Source organism: Malurus melanocephalus, unplaced genomic scaffold (genome assembly GCF_030028575.1).
Source record: "Malurus melanocephalus ecotype Western Australia unplaced genomic scaffold, MMel_1.1 scaffold_2, whole genome shotgun sequence".
Classification (NCBI taxonomy): domain Eukaryota; kingdom Metazoa; phylum Chordata; class Aves; order Passeriformes; family Maluridae; genus Malurus; species Malurus melanocephalus.
Window position 1 is genome coordinate 3,360,691 of NW_026623234.1, and position 25,997 is coordinate 3,386,687.

Below are 25,997 nucleotides of genomic sequence, written 5' to 3' on the forward strand. Positions count from 1 at the left end.
AAAACCCCAAACACCTGAAATACTCACCGTTGCAATGGGAAAGTTTGGACCCCTCTGTGGCCAACACTCAGGGTCAAGTAGTGCCACCAACTTCTCCTAATGCACACATCCTCCCCAGTCCCTGATCCCTCACTGCTGTCCCCGTTCGCTCCTGGGAATGGCTGGGCTGGCATCCCCCTCACAGCCCCTTTTYCAGCAGTGGGACCTCTCTGCTCGGCTCAAATTGCAGCTGGCTCTGGCAGTGGTGGGCGCAGGACTGCTGTCCTCCCTCAGCGGGCTGAGCTGCTTGCCCGGCACTCGAGGAGCCCAACTCTCGGGGAAGGTCGTGGCTTGAAGTTCGCCGCTGCCAGGAAAGGGGAGACTGAGAATGTCCCCGTGAGCCAAGGCGTTAGCACGACCAGGAGGATTTCCTAGAGGTGCTGAGGGAAGCAGAGCCGGGGGCTGTGCGACTTTCTGGCAGGCGGCCTCACCTTCCCCTCGCAGGCAGAAGGTGCTCCAAGGGGAAAGGGTTCTGTCCCTGCCCTGGGGGCACAGAGGGTTGCAGGCAGCGCCCTTCCACACCTCTGTCCTCTGCTCCCTCCTCATGGTAGATGTTGCGCCGTGATCTCTGCACAGCGTCTTTCCATCGTCCTCCGGAGAGGCGGGCGGTGGTCGAGCCCCGCTCCGGGGCAGCTCCCCGGGCTCCGATGGGAGGGTCTCCACCACCCGAGTCCTCCCTGAACCGGCGTGGGGTGCTTCCCCAGAGGAGTGGGGGCCAGGATACCGAGCCACTGCCTCAACCCGTCTGCTCTCCAGGACCCCTGAACTCCCTACCAAACTCCATGGTCCTGCATCTCTACGCTCTTCCCTGGCTCCTCTCAGGCGAGCCCGCATCGGGGGGCCGCAGCCCCCGGCCCCCCAGCGCCAATCGCCCTTTTCTGCAACTCCTCCCCACCAGAGCATGTCCTCCAGCCCGGCAAAGCCCGTTCCCGCCCCGGGGAGCCCTCAGCCTGGATGACTGCCGCCTCCCCKGGGAGGTGAGGGGAGGTCGCGGCTCGTCCTGCCCGGGGCGCCCATCGGGGTTGGGCTGGGGGCCCGACCCCGAGAACTGCGGGCGGGGGTTCCGCACTCACCTGCGGTGCGGAGCGGAGCGGTGCGGAGCTGCTGCCTTTGTGTGGCGGCCGCGTGCGGAGCCCCGCGCAGCGCACAGCGGCCCCTGACGTCGGGCTCGGCTGGCAGCAAAAAGGTGGGTTTTTAGCCCAAAACTTTCACAAGCTCCTCCTCTGCCCCCGGCAGGCACAAAGGCAGGGCGGCGGAGCCGCGGCCCGGGGACAGGCTGGCCCCTCGGCCGGGGGGGCGGGGGCAGAGCGGGCCGGCGGCGGCCCCCTCGGCCTGGGGGCGTCAGGTCCCGCGGGAGCGGCCCCTGTCCCCTCTCATGTTCCTGCGGTGCTCTCCGAGCCGCACTCGCCGCGCGGTACCAGRGAAGCTGCGCGGATTCAGCTGACCCCGCACCCCAACATCACTGAGTGGCCGAAGGGGTGCACAGCTGAACGGCCGGGCAGAGTCTCCAGCTGCTCTGAGTTCCGCTGGAAGCTGGGCCCGGGGGAATCCCTGGGGCTCGGTGGAGTGAAGGGAACCACCCCATGTCTCCACCAGGTCCGTGGATGGCTCCTTCTCTATCAGGGCCACCGGCATGAATAGRCCGACCTTTCATGTTCACTCTTCTCTCCTAGCTCTGCCAGTCATGGGAAGTTTCCAGGAAAGGCGTACTTGCTCAGCACCCAAAGCAGCACACATTTACATGCTGTCCCAAGAGTCTTCCCAGGTYCATCCCTTGTGACCTGCGTGCATGTCCCCAGCTCAGCCATGCTRCAGCCCTTCTCCCTGGACCAAGCACTGGTATCAAACTGCTGGTGGAAGATGACCTCTCCTAATTATCATGGTTACTGACAGCCCTCCCTGCCGAGATGTGGGCCAAGCACCAACATGCCGGGGTCTGGGCACCAAAGCAGAGTGGGCTCCCTCCTCCCAGTTGTATGTAMACCTGGTCCCTGGGGAGACCGGGACAATTTGGTGTGCCTTACACGTCCTACAGATCCTGTTAGCTCTGAGCAGGAGCTGAAAGGCTGAAGACTGTGAAAGAGAGGCACAGGGAGRGTGGAAGGGAAAATGCAGCCAGGGAACGAGGCTGCTTCTCCAGGCAGAGAGGGGCTGGCAGAAGCACCAAGCAGGCTGCTAAACTGCCCTCAGAAATCTGAATTTAAGGTACGAGTATAGCTCCTCAYCACCCACCAGCTCCATCACCAGCATGCCATCAGCCACTGCGATTACCTCCTTTTTCAAAGGATATTCCATGAGAGGGAAGTGTGTTGGCCGCAGTCATCCTTATGAGTCTGAGGCTGGTAGCAGAAGTGTCCCGAATCCTCTGCTTTTGTTATCAGAGAGCAGTCCTTCCACAAAAGCAGCAGAGATAATCCCTGCCCTCAGTGCTCAGCACTGGAGGCAAAACTCCAAGACTCCCTGCTGGAGCTGGGAGTGAATAGGAAGAGCCCCTGGCAAGCTGAGTTCCCACAGAGCAGCATGGCTGGGTGTCACCACACCAAAAAAGCTCACCACAAAAAAAAGGCCAATAAACATTTTGAAACCAGAGGCTGGATGCTGCTCTAGTACCCACTGACAGCTGTGGCAGCCGCTGGGGCTCCTTCGCCCCAAGGAGGAATAGCAGGCTGCCAGCTCCTGACTCACACTTCCAAGGCCTTCTGGACCACTTAGGATGGCAGTGCACTTTCTCCCTTTCCCACATTACACTGAACACTGATGTATGACACAGAATAGGGGATAAGGTCCCTTGTGACAAAACCTCTACATCTAGCAACACTCCCAGAAGGATGCTGTGCTGGGAAGTGAACAAGGACCCAGGCCAGTAGGAAACTCCCAACAGTACCCCCAAATTTGGATGGGGGCAGAGGCCTCGGGATACAACCTTGTTTGCGCCRTGCGGGGCATCTGTTGTGCAGTGCCTACAGCAACCCTGCGGATGCAGCAGGAGACAGGAACTAAAACATCCATCTCTTTATTTCAATGGCAAGAAACAACAACATCCAAACAAAGTTGAAAAGCAATGGGAACACAGGCTTGTGCCAGGTCCTGGGCCTGCTGGAACCAGCACCCTCACGTAGTTACAAAAATACAATCCTACAACAGCGTCTAAGAAACACATACCCAGGTATTGCACAGAACCCCTGCCCCCAGCGGGCAGGGCAACCAACACCCCCTCCGTCTTCACCAAAATATAAGCAGGCTTGGAATTGCACAGCAACTCAGCTCACATGTGCACGGAGGGGCCAGGCAGGGAGGGGGACAGTGTGTCTCTCAACTACCTGTACAAAAACTCTAAGGGAGTAAGGGGGAAGCTAAGGCTCTAAATGCCTCTGGGCCAAGTTGGGCATCCTGTCTGGGGCAGCAGTGGTGTGGACCTCTGAGAAGATGACATTGCCTTGTCTGTCAGCGGCCTGCTAGCAGTGCTGACGAGAACTCCAGGCAGGGCTGAAGTGTCCCAGCTCTCGATATAGTAGGATGATATCATTATGAAATACTGCTGCTGGCCTCTGGGCACCCTGCACTGCCCTGCAGCTCTGTTCCCCAATACAGCATCCCCCATCCTGCAAGGGAACCCTGCCCCGGGCCAAAAAATCTGAAGGGTATTCTGGTTTCCTATGGTATCCTCATACCCTTTTCTTGGTTTGGTAATAGGAGGGATTCAAATGGGATCACCCAGCACTACCCAGTGGGCACAGCTGGGTTTGCACAGACCACACAGAGTGCAGCATCCTCTCCCAGAAGCCAAGATGCAAACAGCAACCCCGTTCATGAACCACTTCCCAGAAGTGGCAAGAAGGTCTGCCAGGCCCAGAGCCATCAGCTTTACTCCTCTGTGGGCAKCTCCTGGTCTCAGAGACTGTCAGTTCTGCAAAAGCCTTGCTGAAGGGCTGGCTTGATGTCTCTGCATCAAGTGCTCAYAGTATCCATAGGTGAGATGGGTTGTGGTGCCTCATGCCCCATGGCAGGTGGTAGGTGAAATTCCATCCCACTGCAGGCAAGACTCAGGGCTAGGAGCCCTGACAGTTCCTGTGAATCCAAATCCCTCTTTCTGCTAAAACTGGAGAAGGTGAGCTGGTGGTCTGCCCAGGTGGATTGTGSCTCAGCTGGGTGAGCTCCCAAGTTTCCCCTGCAAAGCCCTGTGCCCATTTTAGGGAATGGCAGGAGTCAGACTCWGAGGATGCATGTTGCCAGGTTGGGGGGCATGAGGGGATCCCTGAGAGCAGTACTGACCCCAGCACTGACCCTCTGGCCCCATGCAATGTCTTGCATTAAGGGGGAAGCTGAAGCAGGGAGGGCACTGAATCCAGTCAGCATTTGGGAAATACAATGGGCTTCAACACTGCCACAGCCCCAGTAGAGTGCAGCTCTCCAGCATCCTGCAGTGGGCTCACGAAAAGATGCCCAGCACACACTGGCTGTTCAAACTGTCCAACCTAGCCCCATGGAGGGAAATGTGGTGGGAGGGCTTGGTAGCCTTCCTCCATGCCAACCTTGCCCTGAGTCAGACTGCTGACTGAGCACTGAAGGCCATCAGGAGAGCTCCTGCTGTCCTACTTCCAGCTGCACCAGTTCCAGACGCTCCAAGGAAAGGCTAGGTGCACAAGCAACTTCCCATCTGCTGCAGAAGGCTCTGGGTAAGGCAACACAGAGACCTGGTGCAGCCCCAGGAGGGAGGAGAAGGTAGGGCAGGAAGTTGTGGTGAGTYCCTTGGGGCAAAGTCTGAGGCTCACAGCCTCTGCTGTCTGTCCACACAACCTGTGCCTCCCACAACTGTGCCACACAGGAGAGGAAGAAAAGGACACAAACCTAGCCAAGCATCTAAAGAGGGGCATTGCCACCAGAGAGAGGCTGAGCAATGATCATGGGCAGGAGCCTGTTGAGGGGGCACTGGCATTACTCCCGTGAACAAGGGTGATCAGGACCTTCAGCCTGGCCTGCCCCAACAAGGCTGGGAGATAGAGCCCATCTAGGGCAGGGAATGTGGTGAATGAGAGATGAAAGGGTGGACACAAAGAATCAGGCTTCAAGTCTGAAATACCCATTGTCCTCATATACAGAGTCCCAGCCCAGCCTGGGGCAGAGCTCTGCTGTATCCATCTCCAGGGACCAGGATACATCTGGGGAGGGTTGGGCCATAGTTGGCATTGTCCTCTTCTCATCCTTCATGAGCTGGCTTGGGCTAAGGCACGCCAAGCACTACACAGCTGTCTCCTGGTCCTCCCGCTGGATCATCTGGTAGTGCTGTCGGTTCTCGAGGTAGGCAGCTAAGTCAGGGTCATTGGCTTTCTCAGCACGGTGCTTCGGGGTGTCTCCCTGCACAGGAGAGGCAAGAAATCAAGAGTGCCAAACACTGCCTAAACACTGCCTCGGAACCCAAAGGCATCCCCACTCCCCCATGCAGCTGGATCCAGCACAGCCTGCAGCCAAACCCTGAGGCAGGCAGCAGCCAAATGCCCATGTGCTCACCCTGGGATCAAAGTTCTCCTGAGGAACCTGCCTACTGCAGGCCTAGAAGCTGTCCCCTGAGGGACCATCAGCTCCAGGCATGGGCTAGGACAGTCACTGACCCTGGGCATCACAAGTCACCCAAGGGGAGACAAAGGCTGGTCCCCATGACCTGCTCTTCCCCTATGCTAGGGATGCAGGCGGGAAAGGGTGAGGAATGAGGGGTATGTCTGGGGAATGCCCGGGAATACCAACCCCCCTTCCCTCTCACAGCCTGGCTAGTGCTCCTGCTCCCGGAGGAGGATCACATTTCMCCAGCTTATTGCAGCCATCTGGATTGTGTCCACTAATGAACTCCYGCACTCCATAAAAAGCAAATCTGTTAACAGCTCCCAGCTCTGTCTCCTCTCTCCCTTCCCTCCCCCTGCTCCTTGCTCCTCCTCACCAAGTGCCCAGGCTCTACTATGCCACTGAGAAAGGCCACAGAAACCTGGCGCTCTGCCGCTGCSATTGAAAACCAGCCCTAGAAGGGATACCCGTCCTGCTGACTTGTCCCCTGGTGCACAGCAGGGCAYGGGTGGCTGCAGCAGCGTGCTGAGGCCTCCAGAGCAGACTGCAGCCGTATTTCTCCTGAGGAACAATGGTCACATATGCAGAGCCCTCCTCTGGGCCTGAATGGGGCTGTGTACAAAAGCCCACCCACGTGTGGCTGCAGAGAGGTGTCATGCACCAAGGAATCCCCTTGGCATATGCACCCCAAGACTGGCAACACCCCAGAGTCCTACACACACCCCCCAGCAGCCACACTACTCTGTGCTTTGGTGCTGGCTCTCCTCGAGGACCTCCTCCCCAYATCCCCTGAATGCACTCACTCATTTAACAGAGGAGGAATTGAGCTTCTTTCCATCCCCCTGCAGAAGCCCCTCTGCAACACTGCCTGCCTGAAACCGGAGCTGCCAGGGCCTCCCTGCCCAGCTGGGCTGAGGCACATCAACTGATAAGGCTCAGCCTCCCTCACCACTGCAGGGAGCKGGATCAGCCTGCTCCAAACCTGCACTACAGGTCTGCCACTGGGGTTTCTAATGAGGTGGATCCTGCCTGTGCAGGCGGGCTGTGACCCAGAGGCCATGAGAGGTCAGTGTAGCAGCGCAGAGGGGTCCCCAGGCAGCCACGAATCCCGACATGCATTTGCACAGGCACGTGCAAGCCCATCCCCTGGGGCAGGCACATGCCTGAGCAAGGATCCCTTTTGTGCTGGCAGGCTGGGGGCTGTTCCCCTCCTTCAGGCAGATAAGGGGGCTGGGGACAAGAGGGGCCATACCCCCAGAGCTGCCCTCTCATCCTGCCTTTGCCAGCCAAGTCTCCATTCAGGCCAGCCCCACTCTGGGCACAGTGTAAAGCCTAAGCCTTAGAGAGAACCAAGGAAGAGAGATGGGGGGCCAAAGATTATCTGTACAGCWTCCCTCTGGCAGCTGGCAAACAGGGTTGTACATTATCTAAATTGAACCCCAACCTCTACCAGCACTGGTACCCCTCAACTGGGCTTCTAACTGGTGTCCCAAACCCACAGATTGCACCTTCTTGGTTTGTTTCTACATCACCTCTGCTACAGCCCATCACTACAAACCTCCACCAGACAGATTTGACCACATCCTTTCTGCTGTATGCCAGCCTTGGGAACCTCCTGTACCAAAATATGGCCCCAAGCCCTCCCCTTTTGCGACTCCTTTGGCAGGGCTGGCACAATTCCCTGACACCAAGGCACAGCTCAATTAACTCAGCATGTGAGGGGAAGTGCTGCCACTTTCTGCTCCTGCTCCCCACAGGCCAGCTTCACCCGCCAAGAGGAGCTCCCAGATCCCCCTCATGACTGCCTGTGGGGGAGAGCAGGGGGAGTTCTGCAGCTGGGAGGGAACTTTCAGGGAGAATGTCCTTGCTCTGACCCCAGAGGGTGGGAAGGGGGAGACATGGATGAGACATTCCAGCCCCTTGCTTCTAATTTAATAAAACAACAGYGAGAGAAGCACCAGGAGGAGAGGGATTTAACCCCTCTGCAGCTGGGCTCTACTGGGCAAGCATGGATGCTCCATGTCAGCTCCTCTCTGACCAGCAAACATCCCACCCAAAGCACCCCCTGCTCTGCTCTCCTGCTGGATCTGTTCCTTGCCAGCTCTCTGGTTGCCCAGAAAGCCCCGCCAGCCACCGCTGCCGTTGCTGCTGTCACCTGCAGGTCTGTCTTCATGAGCGAAGCCCCGGCCTCCACGATGTAGTGGCAGATAGTGCGCTGGCGTAAGGCTGCAGCCTGGTGCAAGCTGGTTTCACCACTGAGGAGGAGAAAGCGGGAGATGTGAGTTGTCCCCCTGAACAGGGACAAGCAGCACATGCAGGTGGCAGCGAGGGACAGCAATTCAGCAGCAGCGAGAGCTGATGGTAAGCTGTGTGATTGTTCAGGCAGCCCTGGCAGAGGAGGGGGCACTACTCAGGGGCACTCAGTCCAAAATGGACAGGGAGTCATGGCTGGCAATTTGAGCAAGGGTAGCTGAAGTGCCCAGATGACTGGTCACTTTGCGGAGGGTCTGGCCAACAGGTAATGCAAGTCAGGCAGCAACTTACTTCTCCTCCTCTGTGGCATCAAGGATTTCTGAAGGAGCTGTGGAAAGAAAGAGTGCAGGTGAGTGAGATCCGACTGTGAGGCAGACAGACCTGTCTATTCCCTGGTCATAGTATGCATCATTCTATAGGGGCTGCTATTTTCATGCTGCCTGCAAAAGGCCCCAAAGAACCCAGGTCAGCAATGGCATCTGAGCCCAGCTGAGCCCAAGAAAGAAGAATTGGTTGTGGACTCACATCTAAATAAAAATAAAGCTGTCTGTATTTCAGTGGGAACTGCCAAAAACAACAGGTCAGCTGCCCTGAAGGCAGAAGCAGGACACTGAGAAATGTTTTCCAGAGACATGCTGATCCCTGCCAGGATGCAGCAACAGCCATGAGGACGGCCCAGTACTGGCAGAGAGATGCCAGGGAAAGCCCATGCAYCAGAAGGACAGTGTAGCAAACCCAGAGGGAAGGGATCTAAGACCAGGAGCATTCTGAGCAGAGGGTTCATCTTTTTTGGCTGCCAGGCTGCTTTGCTAAGAGTGGCACTCTAGCTCCAGCTCACCATTCTCAATGATGTATTTGACGATGTCCTTGCTCCCTGATTTGACAGCATGGTGGAGGACAGTCTGGCCTGAGGAGTCTCGCACCATCAGGTCTCTTCCAGCTCTGTGCAGCTCTTGGAACTACAGGATTGACAGATTGCTCAGGATGAGTYGCATTTCCCAGCTCCAAGCCCCAGGATCCAGCACCAAGTGCCTGGAGTGCCTGACAGGTTTCATGGATGCTTGGGGCTGGTAGGGAGCTTTCTGCAGCTCAGCCATGCTACCAAGTTCCTTCCCGTTGTGTTCCCCACGACAGGAACCAGAGCTTCTTGTCAGAAGCCTGTCTGGTTTCCAGCCACCACTCCTGAAGGAAGACCCTTGAGGTGCGGCTCCAGGGCAACTGGGGAGCATGGCTGGCAGGGCTTCCCTTAGCCCAAGGGGCACACCAGCCCAGGAGCCAGCYTTGGCTGCTCATTGCAGCAGGCTGTGGGAGCACCTACCTTGCTGAAGTTGCCACTCTTGGCAGCTTCTATCAGAAGGTCATCTGCAAAGAGAGATGTGTCAGGGTCAGAAAAGTGGATTTGTAACACTCTTTATATAATCCTGGAGACAAGAGTTGGACACCAGAGATGTGCAGCAGTCCACTGAGGAGCACAAGCTCCTCCAGGCATTAACCCCTTGGTCAGACTGCATTTACATGGCTCTTACACCTTCAGGAATGTAAGGAACAAGCCTGCGGAAAGAAAGAGACATTATGTAGCTGGGGGTGCAGCCAGACCTCAGCCCCAGGGAAGTGCATATGCAGGGGGAGTAGTCTCTGCCCTTGGGCAGGATAACTTGTGATGCAAGCAGGGAGCAGGTCTCCTGGGCATCAGCCAGCAGCTGGGATGAGACGCCTCTCATCAATGATTCACTCACACTTCCAAGCTCCGATCAAGCTTCAGGAAACTCTTTCCATTTGTTCAGCTTGGTGAGGTCCCTGATCTAGTGTTCCCACCTCCCCAGTTGCCTGGCAGAGACAGCCTCCCAACTCAATCCACAGCACTCAGCTCTGCGGGTAGAGGATTAACCCCTTGCCACATCATTTCCCTCATGGTGGAGCCGGGAAGGCGCCTGGCTGGGCCGCTCCACAAATCACTGTCAACTCTCTTGGGCTCACCTCGGGGTCACCCGCCTGCAGGGCTCCATGTTTCAGGACACATGAAGCAGCAGGGCTCCTGCCTGCTCACCAGGCAAAAGATAGGCAAAAAAAACATGGCAAAGAAACAACACAGTGCAACCTAAGAGGGGGTATGACCAGGGATAGGACTTGACTCACCTTTATGTGGGAGGCAGCGTTCAGGCTCAGCACTGGAAAGGAAGAAGAAAAAGCATAASTAACCCTGCCAGTCCTGGCAGCAGATGGCCCTAAAGGGCACACCACCATTAAAGGGATGGAGAAACCTGCCTGAGGCATTCCTTCTTCCCTTATCAGGGTTCTTCCCCAACCCCACTCTGATTTCTATGGCTGCTCCTAGCACCACTGCTCATGCAYACCTGACACTGGCCTTAGTTTGGCTCAAAGACACTCATGTCCTTTACCCCATGGGCCCRGTGCTGGAGCTTGACCCTGTGGCTGAGCCACCTGGTGATGCCCCACTGCTTAGGGCAGCACTGTCAGAGGAACAAGGAAAACAGGATGGCATTTCATCCCTTAGTCTAACTCGGCACTGAATTCCTGCTTACTTCCAGGGAGCTCTCCTGTAATCTGGTGCAGGGATCAATGCTGTGAAGCCAACCCTAGCTCTCCCATTACTGTCCATTCTTCCTGAGGCCCAGAACTCCCATGCCAGACTCACCTGGGGGCAGGAGAGGAGGGTGGAGAGGAGGAAGAGGAGGGGAATGCAAAATGGTGCCCAGGGGGTGTAGCAGATGAGTCCACGAGGTCAGGCATGGCAGGAGAAGTGCTCACAGTCTGAGTSACCACTAGCTCTGGATCCAGCACATAAAGCTCGTCCTGAGAGATCTCTGTCACATAGTTGAGGTGTTCCTGAAACACACAAGACAGGATTCCTCAGAAGCAAGACTTACTTCTGCAAAGCTCCATCCCCTCATATCCCAGTGGGTAGGTTTGTTAGCCACCCATTTGCCCAGTAGAGCAATGGTGGGTTGAACAGTCTTCTGCCTGGGAATCTTCACATCTCCTTGCTCCTTTCAGGCTTTCTACCTGCTGCTACTTTAGCAGCCTTGTAAACCTTATCTCCATGTCCTCCTCCCCAGATCACTACGGAAAGTATCTGTTACTGGTGAAGATGACTCCAGTTGGCAGGTCCTCTGGCCAGTCTTGCTATGTTTGCTATTTCTTASCTGCTGCACTGTAGGGCTTTGCAAGCAGCTTTCAACCCAAGGTTCTATGTTACCATCCAGACTTCTTTCCTTTTCTCCAGGAGCCTGGTCCATCCCTCAGGGGATGCCAAAAGGCAGGGCAATGGTATGAGACCTGTGTGGCCCCAAGGCTATGCCTGCCTGTTGGTCTGCATGCAGATGGGATACCCAAGCACCTTACCAGCAGATGCCAGGGGGATGATGGTGCAGAATGAGGCTGCACTCACCTGTGCACGGTCTATCCTGTAGAACCGATCAGCTGTGGTTGCTGTAAGACAGGAACAGAATGAGACAGGGTGATTCTTAGTGTGAGATAAGGGACATGGTCTCTTCCACCACAAGAGACAGTGAACTATCCAACCACTTAATGGCTTGCACGGAGGATACAGCAAAGCAAACAGCACCACCTGACCAGGAGCAAACCACTTCCCTTCATGACTTTGCCAATGTCTTCACCCTAGAGGCAGTCCCTAGGGCCTGCAGACCACCATGTCCCTGTAAAACATGCCTTCGCTTGCTATTTCCTCCTCAATGACTCCTGGCAGGGAGCCATAGGTAAGGCAAGAACATATCTAGCTGATGCCATGCCTTTTTCTGGGGGCTTTTAGGTGGTCCAGCTTCAAACCAGCCTCCAGCCTGTCTGAGTGCATCCCTCTGCTCATCCCTCTTCCTTAGAGAAGAGATCACAGAGAGAAAGGAGCCCCAACTGAGTAAGTGGCTATGCTGGAGCCAGACACACACAGCCACCACCCCTAGGGGAGCAGGGAGGGGTTACAGACTTAGGGCATCACCAAAGGAGAGCAGGACAGGTATGAGCACAGTGTCAGGACAGCTGGGTTCCCATGCAGGGTGGCATTTCCTCCATGTCCTGACAGGCTGCTGGTGCCAGCCCAGGAGAGGTCGCTGCAGGGGGATCCTTGCAGACCCAAGGAAGTCTCTCTGCAAACAGACTGGGGATGTGCCAGAGCAGATGAGAGGAGTGAAAGAGCCGTGTTTATCCCAGATATTGGCATCCAGGGAGCTGCTTTTCAAGGCCTGTAATTCAGCCACTTGAATGAGCCTGTGCTGTGTTGAATGAGGCTCTAGCCTCTTTCCTAACACATTTTCCTGAGTCCAGAACCTGCTGCTGGGAGACTGGCAGGAGAAAGGAAAGTGGCTCTGGTACAGCAGTCCTGGTAGTGACACCTGGGAGCAGCAGCACCAGCAACCCCCACATGCAGGGCTGGAACCTCGAAGGGAGAAGCTGCACCCTCCCTGCCTAGCATGAGGCTTCCCAGCCCATCTGGCAACCCATGGCTGTGCTCTGCTGTGGTCTACACCCTGCTTATTGGGATGTCAGGGGGATGAAATGCTACCAATGGACATTTCACTTAGTCAGCTTCCAGTCAGCTTCTTGGTCAGTCAAGGCAAAGGGAGAAAAAAAAAAAAAACTACTTTCAGGGATGGGAAAAGAAGCAGCTGGAGCTCAGCAGAGAGCCTGCTCTCCCGTAACACTGSGAGGCTCATGGTGAGCCTGGCTCCGAGCATGCTGGAGCAGGGGGGCCCCCTGCCTGCATGACACAGGAGAGCAGCCCCAGCAGTCCCGCAGTGACACATGCCACCAAGCTGCCTTCAGCTACAGGGGAAGACAACAGCAGACACTCCTTGCCCTAGTCCTGGTCAGCAGCCAGAAACACAGCATGGGGCAAAGCACTGCTGTGCTTAGCCCCAAAGACCACAACATCCCTGAGTCCCTAGCCTCAGTGGTTCCCTGGGGCTKGTCACTGAGTGCTTGTCTTCTCACACCCAAATTCACAGAATCACAGAATCATCAAATTGCTTAGTTTGGAAAAGACCCTTAAGATCATCAAGTCCAACCATTAAACCYACATGGCCAAGTCSACTACTAAACCACATCCTTAAGTGCCACATCTACACGTCTTTCAAATATCTTAAGGAGTGGGGACTCATTCACTTCCCTGGACCAAAGTGCTCAACCACTCTCAGTGGGAAAAAATCCTCCCTGTTGCAACTTGAGGCCATTTCCCTTCATCCTGTTCTTTGTTACTCGGGAGAAGAGATGGACACAACCTCCTTTCARGTAGTTGTAGACAGAGATAAAGTCTCCCCTCAGCCTCCTTTTTTCCAGGCTAAACATCCCCAGCTCCCTCATCTGCATATCCTAAGACTTGTGCTCCAAACCCTTCCCCCCMTCCATTGGCCTTCTCTGGACACACTTCAGCTCCTCAATGTCCGTATCATCTAGTTGATGAGGGGCCTGGAACTGGACACAGCACTCAAGGTATGGCCTCACCAGTGCTGAGTACAGGGGGTCTCACTGGCCACTATTCCTGATAGAGGTCAGGATGCCATTGGCCTTCTTGGTCACCTGGGCACACACACAYACTGGATAATGTTCAGCTGCTATTGATCAGCACYCCCAGGTTCTTTTCCCTGGGCAGCTTTCCAGCCACTCTTCCCTCAGCCTGTAGCATTGCACAGGCTGTTGTGACCCAAGGGCAGGACACTCACCTTGTTGAACCTCATGCAATTGGCCTTGGCCCATGATCCAGCCTGTCCAGATCCCTCTGCAGAACCTTCCTGCCACTCCCACCCAACTTGTCTGAAAGTGACTGAGGACTTGATCCCCTCATCCAGATTGATAAAGATAATAAACAGGATCAGGCCCAATACTGAGCCCTGGGGATCATCACTGGTGACCGGCCACCAGCTGAATGTAACTCCAGTCACCACCCCTCTCTGGGCCCGGCCATCCAGCTGGTTTTCTACCCAGTGAACAGTGCACTCATCTGAGCCATGAGCAGCAAGTTCCCCCTGCAGAATGCTGTGGGAAACTGTGTCAAAGGCCTTACTGAAGTTCATGTGGCAATATCCACAGCTTTTCACTCAYYCACTGAGCAGGTCACCTTGACACAGGAAGAGATCAGCCTGGTCAAGCAGGACCTGCCTTTCACACACTCAAGTTGGCTGAACTTGATCCCCTGGTGGTTCTGCCTGTGCTGTCTGATGAGACTCAGGATGACCTGATCAATGACTTTTCAGGGCACCGGGGTTGGGCTGACAGGCCTGCAGTTCCCCAGATCCTCCTTCTGGCTCTTCTCATAGATGGGCATCACATTTGCTAACTTTCAGTCAACTGGGACCTCCTCATCAGCCAGGATTGCTGGTAATTGATTGAAAGTGGCTCAGTGAGCAGTTCTGTCATCTCCCTCAGTACCTCTGTGTGGATCCCACCCAGTCCCATGAACCTGTGTGTGTCTAAGTGGTACAGCAGGTCACTAACCATTTCCCCTTTCATCATAGGGGTTTCATTCTAGTCCCTGTCTCTGTCTTCCAGCTCAGGGGCATGGATACCCTGGGAACAATTGGTCTTACTATTAAAGATTGAGGCAAAGAAGGCATTAAGTACCCTATCRTTTGGTTCCTCCTGTTTGTAGCCCATGCTGCATGCATTGGTGTCGATGCACTWCAGTTGGGCTACTGATTCTACCACTTTTTTGGGGATAGGAGTCCTAATTCCTATGYCCTAACTCTCAAGCGCTTCTGTGGTTTCCAACGCATCAATGAGCCTTGGATCTTTGCTGCCATATGGACCTCCATCTCCCACCTCCATTGAGCTGGCAGACCAAAGGACCTTGCTAGCACATCATCAGATCCAGTCAACACTCCCAGGGGAGGGTGATACTYACAGTCTAGGAAGCACCACTTGGGTGACAGTTTCTGGAATGACAGTGTCTTCGGCTTGGCTCCATCTCCCTCCTGCATTACAAAAGAGAGGATAAAGACAGAGGTTATGGCCTCCACATCTCTCTTCAGAGCATTCCTCCTGCTTTGGGAGGTCCCTGTACACATAGAGGACCACAGGCACTTTGATGTGAAGAGGACATTGAGCACAGGCACAGCACACTGCAGCATGGGACAGACTGAGCTGACTGTAGAGAGGTGTCATAAGAGCAGCCCATGAGACCAGCACGGTGGACATGACAGATGGGCCCAGTGGACAGCGTGAGGCCATACACACCTGAAARAGAAGGCGCTCTAAAGCAGAGGGCTGTGGAGGGAAATCCTGCAGAAAGGCAAGGTGTACTGTTACAGCCTGCATCTGGGCAGCGCCCATCTCTCTCTGATTCCACCAGAGCTGCTTAATCTGCTGCCATATCTGACTTTTCACACTGTCTGGCCAAGGTCCCTGGCCCCAGCTAGGCTTTAAGGCCAGAGCACAGTGGTTGCCCAAGAAATGGGAAGAGGCAAACCACGAGGTGACCATGGAACACCAGCCACATTGCAGTTTTAAAGGTGCAGGAGACTGCAGAGGTATCAGTCTACCACACYGACACTGCAGGAGAGCATTGCCCTGCTAGCCACGCGCCTGCCTGCCTGCCTGTCCTCACCAGTGCCTGGGCAAAAGGTGTGCAGGGGACAGACATGCAGAGTAAGAGGCAGCCAGTGTGCCAGCCCCGGCAAGCAACTCTGCAACTCAGCCCTGCAGGACACTATGCATACGATGGATGGTAATCCCACAGGTACAAGAGCCATCTAACAGCAGACTAAGCAAGGTCCCTTCAACCTTCTGTGCAACAATCAGATTGAGCAGTGCAGCACCAGAAACCACACTATGGGCTTAGAAGGCATTATTCACCAGGRGCAAGAGTTAAACAGTCTGTGTATGGGCCACAAACACATGCTAGTAYGTTGGCAGGGGCACAAAAATTAGTGCTTGCAAATAAAGAGTTGGATGGTTATAAACCTAATCCAGGCACCCGGAGAGGACAGAGCTGTGCCAAGAAACACAGARAGTGTGGAGGGTTGAAGGGTTATAGGCCCCCACAGCATGTGTGCTGACTTTTTCCACTATCCTGTAATTTTTCAGGGTCACTCTCTGGGCATAGAGTACACAGTCAGAAGAGAAATGCTGAAAAAGAAGCTGCCAGACAGCAGGGRGCAACAAGCCATCCAGCCTGGGATCCTGCCTCCACCACATGGTAAATGCAAACAGTGACCTGATAGCGTGATCGGAAGCAAGAGTGTGTATCTTGGTGCATGCAGGTCAAAGAGGCTTAGAAATCCTTTCCCTGGATTTAGACTTAAAAAGTCCCTCCATCCTCAGCATTCAGCCAGAACCACTCACAGACACTCACCTCCTGCAGCTTCTCAATTTGGGTCCGGCAYAACTCCAGGTCACTGTCTCCTGGAACCACGATAATCCCCAGTGGCACAGCTGCATGAAARGGCACAGGCACAACTCAGGGAGCAGCCTGTGCCCTCATTCCCAACACCTCACACAGTTTAGCTACCGGTTTGCCAGACTTGGGGACTAAGTTCCCACCCCCTGGTYACTCAGCTGGTTACTCACAGGCTTCCTTAAGCTTTTCCTTGTCATAGTTCAGGGCCTCATAGTCACGCATGCTGATTCGGCTCACCCGGATCCGCAGCCGCTCGGGCACTGGCTGCTGGCTGCATGCAGGAGGCAAGGAAAAAGGAAGATATGGCAATATGGCAGTCTACTTTCTCCTTATGCCCCTCATCCCTCCAAAACAGGCAAGAGCACATTGTTGTACAGACTGGGGTGGGGAGCTTGGCACCAGCAGCTTCCCCAGCATCCAGGTCTGGCCATATTTTTGCAACCTGATCCCTTCCCAGACCCTCCCCAAGAGAGGACTGTATTTCCCTGCCAACTGTCCTTCCTTGGAGAGAAGGTGGCAGATTGATCTGAGGAACCTACTCATTGAGCAGAGGCATGGAGTTGCGCCGCTTGGTCTTCTGCACCATGTTGGCTTGGTTGCGCAGGGAGATACGGATGCAGGAAGCTGCCAGCTTGCAGGGCTCTCCATCTACCTGCATGGGGATGGCCTTGGACGTGGTGAGAACCACCTGCCTGCACTGACAGAGCCGCTCCCCATGGCCACCGACCTGCAAGGCAGCCTGTGAAAGGGTCCAAAGTAAGAGCAGAGCATGGACTGAGAGGTGGGTGAGCAGAGCACCCATTGTCAGCTAGAAGTTGCAAGTGAACCAAGTTCTGAGGGTCTTAGGTCTGATTTCAGTGAGAAGGGACTCACAGAGATCAGGGCATGGTCAGCACCTCACCTAAGTCTTAGAGAGCAGACACTATCACACAGGCCAGCACCACAACTCCTCCAGAGAGTATCTGTGGAACTGGTGGGCTAGCTGGCAACTGATCAATGGGACTGGTCACTCCCCCAGTGGCTACTTACAACTGCCAACAGCCCCAACTCACCAGCGATGTCATGGTGAAGCCAATAACTTCAATGCAGCCGTCATCATGACGCTGGGGTTCAAAGTCATGGTGTTCCCCAGGGTTGCCCCAGGGCATGGTGCCTGCACAGTACCTGTGAAGGGAYGGGAAAAGATGCCTGGACCAGCATCCCAAACCCAGGCAGAGATCTACAGCACAGGTGTGAGAAGCCCAGCATATGAAGACAGGTTCTGGGGCTGCTCACCTTGGGATGTTCAGGAAAACCAGGCACTGGGGCTTCAGGTCCTGAATCTTGGAGGTCAGGTCTGTTCCATCACACTGGAGACAACACAGGGGTGTTCAGGCTGGTGCAAGAGGGAGACTGGTCCCTCCTACCCACTTAAGAAGAAATGGCCTCCCTCCTCTGCTCTGTACAATGAGTGTTCTCCAAGTCAAGGGAAGCTGATGCTCCAAGGAACATATCTGTTCCCCAACCCTGACATATTCAGYGTGCCAAGAACACTCATCACACCTCCACAGCCCACCCCCTCCTGGGACCAAAGCACCCCAGTACACTCACCACCAGCCTGACATGCTTTGCCAAGTCTTTGGAGCTCCCAGTAAGGAAGTCAGAGAAGGCTGTCTGCCAAGGTAAGAGACAGAGTTAGTGCCCAGGTGTTCACCAGAATGGGCAGCCAGGAAGCCTACCACTGACTTGCAGACCTCAGCTGCTGAAACCTGTAAACCAATCCCTTTTTCAGCTGCTGACAGAAAACCTCTCCTCCTCCAAAACAACCTGATTCATTTCTCTTGCTATTTTGCATGTATCTTCAGTAACATGCTCTAGTATTCCCTTGCCAACCCACTCCTGACTTTGGGGAAGAGCTGGCAATGTAAGTCTCCTCCAGTGAGACTCAAGTTACAAGAAACAGATTCAGTCTCAAGCTGTAATGAAGTACCACAAAACAGAGCCRAAGTGACCCCATCTAGAGATTCTAGGAGGGACAGCATGGGTCCTCTTTGGGTTTAACTSTGCAGACAGAGATACAAGCAGGACAGATGTGAAGCAGCACAGAGCAGCACTTGGCCTTTAGTACTGCTCAAATACCAGTCATCAGACACATGGGTAAAAAGTATATTGAGGATGGGGAGACAAGAACAAAGATGAYACTGAGACACAAAGCTCTAGAGGTGAGATATAGGAGGGTGGTATAATTAGCCAGGGAGCTGTTACTGGTCTAAGGTACACAATGGAGACTCTGTGGAAAGGCTTCCTATTCCTTTGCAGGGGGGACAGCCTGCCTTCCCACAGCTCCAGGGAGGTCCTGCCCGGGTGACCACCCGTGAGCCGGAGATCAAGAACAATAGTGGCAGGAGATCAATACAGCAACTCTACTGCAGGCCACGGAGCAAGTTGTACTGCCAGCAGCACTCGCAGCCAAAGAGGAGCTGCAACTCCCAGCACTGCAGCCTTTCTCTAGCAACTCTTCAGCTTTGGGCTGGGCTGTTTAGCTTGGGTGCATGTGAAGGTCCACGTAATTTGAATGAGTGAGTTTAGGGTGCAGACAGGACACAGGTCCACTCCTGTGCTCCAGCTGACATTAAGGCTCCTGTGAAGCCAGGCTCAGATATCCTCCACACACTCACCCCAGCATAGAACATTTTATTCCGAAACCGGCTGTTGAACTTCTCTGGGTTGGCCTCTAGGGAAAGGAGAAAAAAGTCCAGGTCACTGGCCTACACATGGAAATATTTCACTTGCCAGCTCTCCTTAAATACAGCTCTCCAGCCAGCCTCAGCCTGGAGTCTACCCCCAGCTTTTTTCCTGTGCAGACACCCCTCTTCCCCCTCTGCAGCTTGGACTTGTTCCCCATGTTTCACCTCCAGCTCTGTCCCTGAAGCAGTTCTCTTGTTCACTTTCCAGAGGAACTCACAAACAACAACAGGACCATCCCACAGACCCCGACCAAGTCCTGCCACTTTCCTGTACCTCGGGATTCGTGGAACTCCAGCGTCACCCGTGCGTCAAAGCCAAGGCTAAAGTAGTTATTAAAGACATCCAAAGGGAGCTGAAATGGAAAGGAGGAGTAACGTTGAGGCTGCTAGCATGTGCCGATGGCAAAGATGAGGTCAGGTTACAGCACAGCCACTACAGTGCTCATGAGGCTGAGGGACCCTGCTTGCCTTTTCCCTAGGAAAATACAGAGGTCACCAGCCTGAGATGATGGATTAGTTCCTGGCTCCTAGGGGTAAGGGAAGTGGTCCAAAGGGACACACTTTGCTCTCTGAAGTTTTTGCAATCACCCACATTTCTGCAAAAGAAAACAGTCTCACAGAAGACTGGTCTTACACCTGTTGCAAGTTGTGGTTAAAACCCTTCAGTAGACATTTAGTTATGAACGCTACATGCCGTGCTGTAAGTGCTGTGGCTCAGAGCCATGAAGAGAGCAGTGATTTGGAGAAGTGAGAGGAAATCACCAATGCAACAATGTATCTCCAGGTGCTGGGGCTGCCTGAGCCAGTGGGAGAACAGAGACACAGGAAAYAGTCAGGGAGAGGAGGTGTCCCACCTTGTCAGTGGCTGCCTCATCCTTTTCCTCAGGGCTTGTGTCAGGGTTTGGCTCCACATGGAGGTTCCAACGATCRAGCTGCACTATGTTGCCATCTTCTACATGTGATAGGATCTTGGACAGAGGCTCATCCGTGTAACCCTGGTGAAGAAAAGGACTTGGTGAGTCTCATGCCTGCGTTCCACAGAGATACCCCAGACAGCAGGCTTTGGTATGACATTCCAGACTAAAAGATGTGAAAAGATCAACCCTACTTGAATGCACAGYGAAGTGGGACTTGAAATTTAAAACATTTTCCATCTAAAAATGTTCCAAAATTTGAAATAGCAATTGCTTTTGTAYAATCTAATGCAGAACAATTCAAATGTCAGAAGAATGGCAACATCCAAATTGCACTTATTTGTTGGTATGCATTTATAGGAAGTCAAAACACCAGCCCATGCAAATCTCCCCTCGTGTCTGGAGCAGAGGTTAAAGCAATCAGCACTTCTCTGTCAGCAGTGGGCTCTTGTGTCCATCACTTACCCCACCCCAATTCAGTGTTCTGGCCAAGTCATTCCCTGTCCCCAAAGGCAGGATGGCCACAGGAGGAGGTGGGTTGATGCGTAACTGGTCCAGAATGGAGAGTATCCAGCCCACCTGTTCAAACAAGAGAGGGCAAAGAAACCATTGGTTACCTCAGGGACCAGCAGGCAGGTAGAGGTGAYTAAGAGCACTAGTGATGGCAGAGGGGCAGAGATGGGGTCTCCTTAGCCATAACTAAAGCTATTCACGTCTTTAATGCTCTAATCAAGTGCTGCAGGAGATACCAGTAACCCCAGTGAGGACACTGGCCCTCAAAAAGGCTACAAATCCAGACACGTTACAGACTAGCACTCCCTGGAGCAGTGCAGGAGGGGACCCACAGTATCCATGCCACCAGCTGTACCACACACACAGTGTGCACAGTTTGCCCCACTGCAGCAAGGAGCCCTGCTGTCTGCACTGGAAATGCCTGGGCAAAGGGGAACTACAGGATGAGGGGGCTGGGACTCACCGTGCCATCTCCCCCACACGCCAGGATCCGGAGGTTGTGGACTTTGCGGTACAGCTCCAGCCTGAAGGGAACAGGGATGTTGAAGAGGGGAGGAGAGAGGTAGTGAAGGTGTGAAAYGGCAGCTGCATCACAGAGCCCTTGGCAATCACAAAACCACATCCATGTCTCCCTCCAGAGCTGCTCACAGCAGTGAGCAAAACCACAGTAACTTTGGCTTCACCAGCTCTTGCAGAGGAAGAGCAGGGTGTMCAGAGGCTGCACACACCTACATAACCCAGAATGCAGCAAGCAGACAAGACTTACACAACATTAGTTGAATATAAGGAACTATGTCTAGGAACCTCACCCCACACATAGTCTCTTCACCACTAGCCTCAAGATTAGACCAGCCCTCTAGCAGGAATCACTGACTATGAGTAAYTGCCACAAACTATCCTAGAAAGGCCTCTCAAAGCATTGAAAGCCTCTTTGCATGTGGGAGCTATGAAGCCTCTGCTAGCTAGGGGAAGAGCTCTAGGGAGAAATCCTAGGAGGATGGGAAAGAGAAAGGTACTGTCCCCATTGGTACTCACGCCTCCTTGGGTCCACCCTGGCTGAGGTCAAAAACTTGCCGTGGGTTGAGATACCACATGAAGGATTGGATGATCTTGGTTCCCTGTGGGGAAAAGAAAGACTTCAGGTAATATTAAGTTATAGTGAATAGCAGAATAAGGTATCTGGTCCTGGAGACTGGCCAAGACATTCTGGAGGGGACATAGGCACAGCCTGGCCAAGGTGGGAACTGCTGGGCAGCAAACTGGCATTGTAGCCTCTTGTGCAGCTGAGACATCACCAAAACTATGMTGAAAGCTCATCAGTCAAATGGCAAAGCCCACACAGAGATGCCTTCTCAGGGAGATACCAGACAATACCATACCTGATTCCCACCGCTCTTGGGGTTCACGAACACCAGCAAGGGCTTCATGAGAGGAGCTGGCATGGGCTTGATGACAAAGGGTTTCCACCTCCCTTCCTGCAACAGATACCATAGATCCTTCAACAAACCAGGGGAAATGCAAACTCCACCTCCAGCTGAGCCCTAACATGCAGGTCAGAAGCAGGAGGAAGAGAACATCCCAGCCACCCCATAAACTTTATATCTGGGATATACCCTGCCAGCAGGCACCCTCCCTCCAGCTCCACCTCCTTAACCTAAGTGCAGACCCAGCAAAGACCACTTTTATTCCCAGCCTAGCTCCTCACTGCTCAGTCCCTCTGCCCTTCCAAGAAAAGGTCATTCCCAGTCCCCTCACCTCTTACCTCAGCCCCCTTTTTGCTGGATTTTCGCTTGAATGACGTCCTCTTCTTCTTCTTACTAGATTTCAGTGGATTCTAGAGAGAAAAGAAACGAACAGAAAAGCTCTGTGAGGAGCCACTGGGCAAGTGGGAATTGTGAAAGAGCCACCTGAGCTGAAGTGACTTACCTGGGGCCGCCTGACTCGCAGAATCCAGGTGGGAGGAATGACAACAGCAGCATGAGCTCCCAGGGAGCAGGGTTCTTCAATGTGTTGCAGCATAAAACATGACACTTTGCTGTGATACTGGCCAGGGAGAAGACAGAGAGAAAACTCAGCTGCTCAGTTTGCTGGGCACAGCCACCATCTCCTCCTCTCATGTCCCCTATGCCAATGCAGGGAATGCAAGACAAAACTGTGCAGRAATTTTGTAATGGGAAGGCAATGAAGAGAAAGTTTTTCGAAGGAACTTGCAAATGTCATAGTWCAGCTTCTCCCAGCAGGAGGAGCTGTTAAGGGCAGGCTGCAGAGCAGCAGCWTGGGGAGTCCCAGCAGAAAGCAGAGGTGATTAGTGCAGAACCGACTGGTAAGGAATTTGAGGGGCACTTTGCTYACCGCTTGTTTGCACCAGGAACAGCTGATGGCTACAATCTCTTTGCTGTGGAAGGCAAACTTCTGCTGAAAACCCTGTGGAAGAAAGGATAAGAGGCTTAGAGAATTCCCTCATAGTTTCCTACCATCCAACARGACTTTTGCACCAGTAAAAGAGACATTAATGAAGAGAGCACGTCTGCAGCTGGAGCCCTCCAGGTCCTGTCAGACAGCCCCAACCACCAGAGCGGCACCAAGGAGGCCACTGTGCTCTGCAGGGGTGCCCTTACTGYTCAAAGAAAGCATGTCAGGAAGACAGTCTCCTTCAGGATTAACTGGGCCCAGGGGATGAACTACTCTATGTGGGAAGCACTTACATAGTGCTTCACTGAGCAGAGCAGGGCACGTGTCTTGGTTTTGCTGCCAAACAGGAATGGTGGGATGTCCCTGGTTACCAGCACTATTCTTTTTCCTGGCTTGATCTTAGGCTGMGAAAAATGCCCAAGGTGCCCCCTCACCTTGCCACACTGCCGGCATTTCCCTTCCTGCCGCCTCCGGTGCACCCAGTGATGCCGGACAACGATGGGCTAAAGGGAAAAAAAAAACAGAAAAGAAAAAAAATGGGGAGTGAAGAGTCCATTGTGTGAGGGAACACAGAAACAAGCAGAAGAAATAGACACAGGCCAACCAGGACCTCTGCTCTTGCAGCAAACCCACTGCTCATAGGCACCAGCACCCCACACTCTGAGAGAAGGCAAAGCCAAAGAGTCAGGGGGCAAGAGGCCAAATTGGGATGCTCCAAGAACAGGGAATTAAAACCAGAAGAAACTGGAAGGAGACGGAAACTGAAGACTGAGAACCACACAAAGCACACCCAGTGGAGAGTTGGCAAGCAGTAGCACATCTCTGTGCCTTAACATCCCTGCCCAGATGCCCCTAGTGCCAGGCGAAAAACATGCTGTTAGAAGGTGTGAAAATCTCTAGGGAGACACACTTCGTGCCCACAGCAAGAAGATGGAAGTGCTTGCAGCTAAGCTGTGAACATCCTCACTCCAAATTCCTCGAGGAGAGTGGCCACCCCAAAACCCTCCACACCCACTTCCCCCTGATCCTTCCTCAGGCCAGTCCTGAGCCTGCCTCAGTCCCAGCATGGGCAGCAAGGCTGCTCACCAACACCTCTGCTCTGCCTGCAGGCTCATGGTGGGTTCAGGGCTGGGACTTGCAGAAGTGAACGTGAGGGAGTCAGTAGTTTTGTAATGAAGCACCACATGTCCTAAATCCCTAAATCTTCCAACCCCAGTTTGGGAATGGTACTGCAGAGAGAGTAGCAAAAGGAGAATAGGGAGTGCAAGTTTACAGGCTGCCATGGCAGGGCCCAACACTCTGCTCCTGACAGATTTTGGGATCATGATGCTGAGAGGCAGAGACTGGCAGGAGGTTTGAGTCAGCTCCAGTGTTGCCTGCTCTGAGTGCAGCACATGGGAGAGGACAGAGTCTTGTTGGCTTTAGCAGACATTAATCAAGTAAGAGCAGAAGGAGGGCTATGCCTTGAGCTTAGATCTGGGTCCAAGCAGGCATGTCTAGGGAAAAGGCTGACCCTGAGGAGGATCCCTGGCACCACAAAGGCCAGAAGAACACCTTTTTAGGGAAACAGGAAGGAAGAGGCCTTGGAGGAACTGAGAAGCGTTAGAAAGACAGGATGGAGAAGCAGAATTTGTGAGAATAAAGAAAAAGTAAGGGGAGGAAGAAAACATTTGTAGAGATTGGAGAGCAGAAAAATAGAGACAGAAGATGAAGCAGAGGCAGCAAGCGGTCAGCAGAGCCCAAATGGGTAAGTGAAGCACAAATAAGGGAGCAAGGCTAAGAGTGATATGGGAAGGAGGCACAGCAGGAGAAAACAAGAAACCAAGGTTTAGAGTGATGCTCAAAGCTTCCCTTTACGAGGTCACACTGGCATTTCCAAGCAGGCAACTTTGTGTTTAAATACCTTTCCCCAACTAGGTCTGCTGTGCCAGCACAAACACCGTGTGGGGGCAGCTCTATTTTCAAAATGCCCCAYGACTGAGCCACCCACACCCACTCCAGAGCACACACAGACTACACTGACACCAGAAAACAGTCTGTAGGCTCCCCCCATGCAGATTCAGGAGACTCAGAACATGCAAACCATTGGATGCTCTGCATTTACTGCCTGCAAACTCCTCACTCTTCACACTCAGTCAGTGCTGCTGCCTTGCAAAGAAATTCCCCTTCACAGTACCACCCTGTTTGTCCAGGAAGGAACATGATGCCTCCACTCCGATGGGCAACATGATGGCAGCATCTGGTGTCTTTACCACCAAACTGGAAATGGGAGASGCAGATGTGGGCACAGTCCAAAGCACATCTCTCACCTCCCGTATGTTCCGGGATCCTGATTCCCTGAAGGAAGGTTTGCAGCGGAAATTTATCTGTAGATTGAACACACATGAGAGGAATCAGTAAAATGGTTATACCTGAAGGAAACCTACTGGAGTTTACTGTACTACAGCAAGGCCCAGAACCTCTGGAGTTGTTGATTACTTGCTGCAAAACCCTCATGTGTGTCACTGTCTTGCTTACTGAACAAAAGGGTCCCAATCATGTCACTAGATGCTCATTTTGGAACTGTCTCCTCAGAAGACCCCCTTTGCAATTACACATTGCAGTTCCCCAACCTTCTTGTGTTTCACTGCCCAAGAAAAGGCTGTTAAAATTTTGTGAGCTGCAGGGAGGGCTTAGCAGGCTCTACTCACTTTCTCCAGCTGTTCAATGCAGGGTGTATGCACTACAATCTTGCAGGCTGCACACTTACGCCTGGAGAGAGGTTTTTGCTGAAAATAAGAAAAGGGGAGGAAAAACATACATGGCAATGAAAACATGCAGTGTTCAGAGGCTGGCAAGTTCAGTCTCCCATCATACCTCCTTCAYATGTATTGGGATACAGAAAAAGCCCTATAGTAAAATCAGATACAACATAGACTTCTTGCCTAGTGAAGGCCTCTGAGCATGTGCCTATAGCAGATAAGCCTGGGACAGAGCAGGGAGGTATTTTCCCTGTCCCGTCCTGCAGTTCTTGTCCTCTTGTGACACTGCCTGAGAGCACCACGGAAGCTGCTCCAGGAGGCACCTGAGRTGCTCCCACAGGGAGGTACAGTATGATATCAGGGCTCTGTGTCCTGCACCACAAGCAGGACTGAGCCTGAAAAATGGGAAGGAGGACTGCAGGGACAGGAGGCAACAGGCCTGAGTCTCCAGAGCTCACTTTTCTCCTCTATTGAAAGG

General features: G+C 53.6%; 2 protein-coding genes across 3 annotated transcripts in view; both read right to left on the minus strand.

Annotated features, from left to right (window-relative positions):
• Positions 1–1,224, minus strand: part of MDK (midkine) — a 4,591-nt gene extending 3,367 nt beyond the window's left edge. Inside the window, exon 1 of the mRNA XM_057365146.1 lies at positions 1,113–1,224. The gene's annotated coding sequence lies outside the window, so the exon portion shown is untranslated. The remainder of the gene's footprint in view (positions 1–1,112) is intronic.
• A 1,812-nt stretch (positions 1,225–3,036) lies between these two features.
• The window catches only part of DGKZ (diacylglycerol kinase zeta), a 44,026-nt gene continuing 21,065 nt past the window's right edge, over positions 3,037–25,997 (minus strand). For both annotated transcript variants that reach the window (XM_057365118.1, XM_057365109.1), the window contains exons 4-31: positions 25,469–25,546; positions 25,088–25,144; positions 23,213–23,281; positions 22,719–22,790; positions 22,293–22,409; positions 22,129–22,200; positions 21,746–21,841; positions 21,402–21,484; positions 20,830–20,890; positions 20,319–20,432; positions 19,794–19,934; positions 19,214–19,292; positions 18,871–18,926; positions 17,804–17,866; positions 17,489–17,562; positions 17,266–17,377; positions 16,753–16,952; positions 16,384–16,484; positions 16,169–16,248; positions 14,720–14,789; positions 11,258–11,298; positions 10,505–10,695; positions 9,985–10,016; positions 9,167–9,210; positions 8,687–8,807; positions 8,140–8,176; positions 7,751–7,850; positions 3,037–5,394 (exon numbers count right to left, since the gene is read on the minus strand). In XM_057365118.1, coding sequence (XP_057221101.1) covers positions 5,278–5,394; positions 7,751–7,850; positions 8,140–8,176; positions 8,687–8,807; positions 9,167–9,210; positions 9,985–10,016; positions 10,505–10,695; positions 11,258–11,298; positions 14,720–14,789; positions 16,169–16,248; positions 16,384–16,484; positions 16,753–16,952; positions 17,266–17,377; positions 17,489–17,562; positions 17,804–17,866; positions 18,871–18,926; positions 19,214–19,292; positions 19,794–19,934; positions 20,319–20,432; positions 20,830–20,890; positions 21,402–21,484; positions 21,746–21,841; positions 22,129–22,200; positions 22,293–22,409; positions 22,719–22,790; positions 23,213–23,281; positions 25,088–25,144; positions 25,469–25,546 — 2,478 coding nt within the window. In that variant the 3' untranslated portion in view covers positions 3,037–5,277. The remainder of the gene's footprint in view (positions 5,395–7,750; positions 7,851–8,139; positions 8,177–8,686; positions 8,808–9,166; positions 9,211–9,984; positions 10,017–10,504; positions 10,696–11,257; positions 11,299–14,719; positions 14,790–16,168; positions 16,249–16,383; positions 16,485–16,752; positions 16,953–17,265; positions 17,378–17,488; positions 17,563–17,803; positions 17,867–18,870; positions 18,927–19,213; positions 19,293–19,793; positions 19,935–20,318; positions 20,433–20,829; positions 20,891–21,401; positions 21,485–21,745; positions 21,842–22,128; positions 22,201–22,292; positions 22,410–22,718; positions 22,791–23,212; positions 23,282–25,087; positions 25,145–25,468; positions 25,547–25,997) is intronic.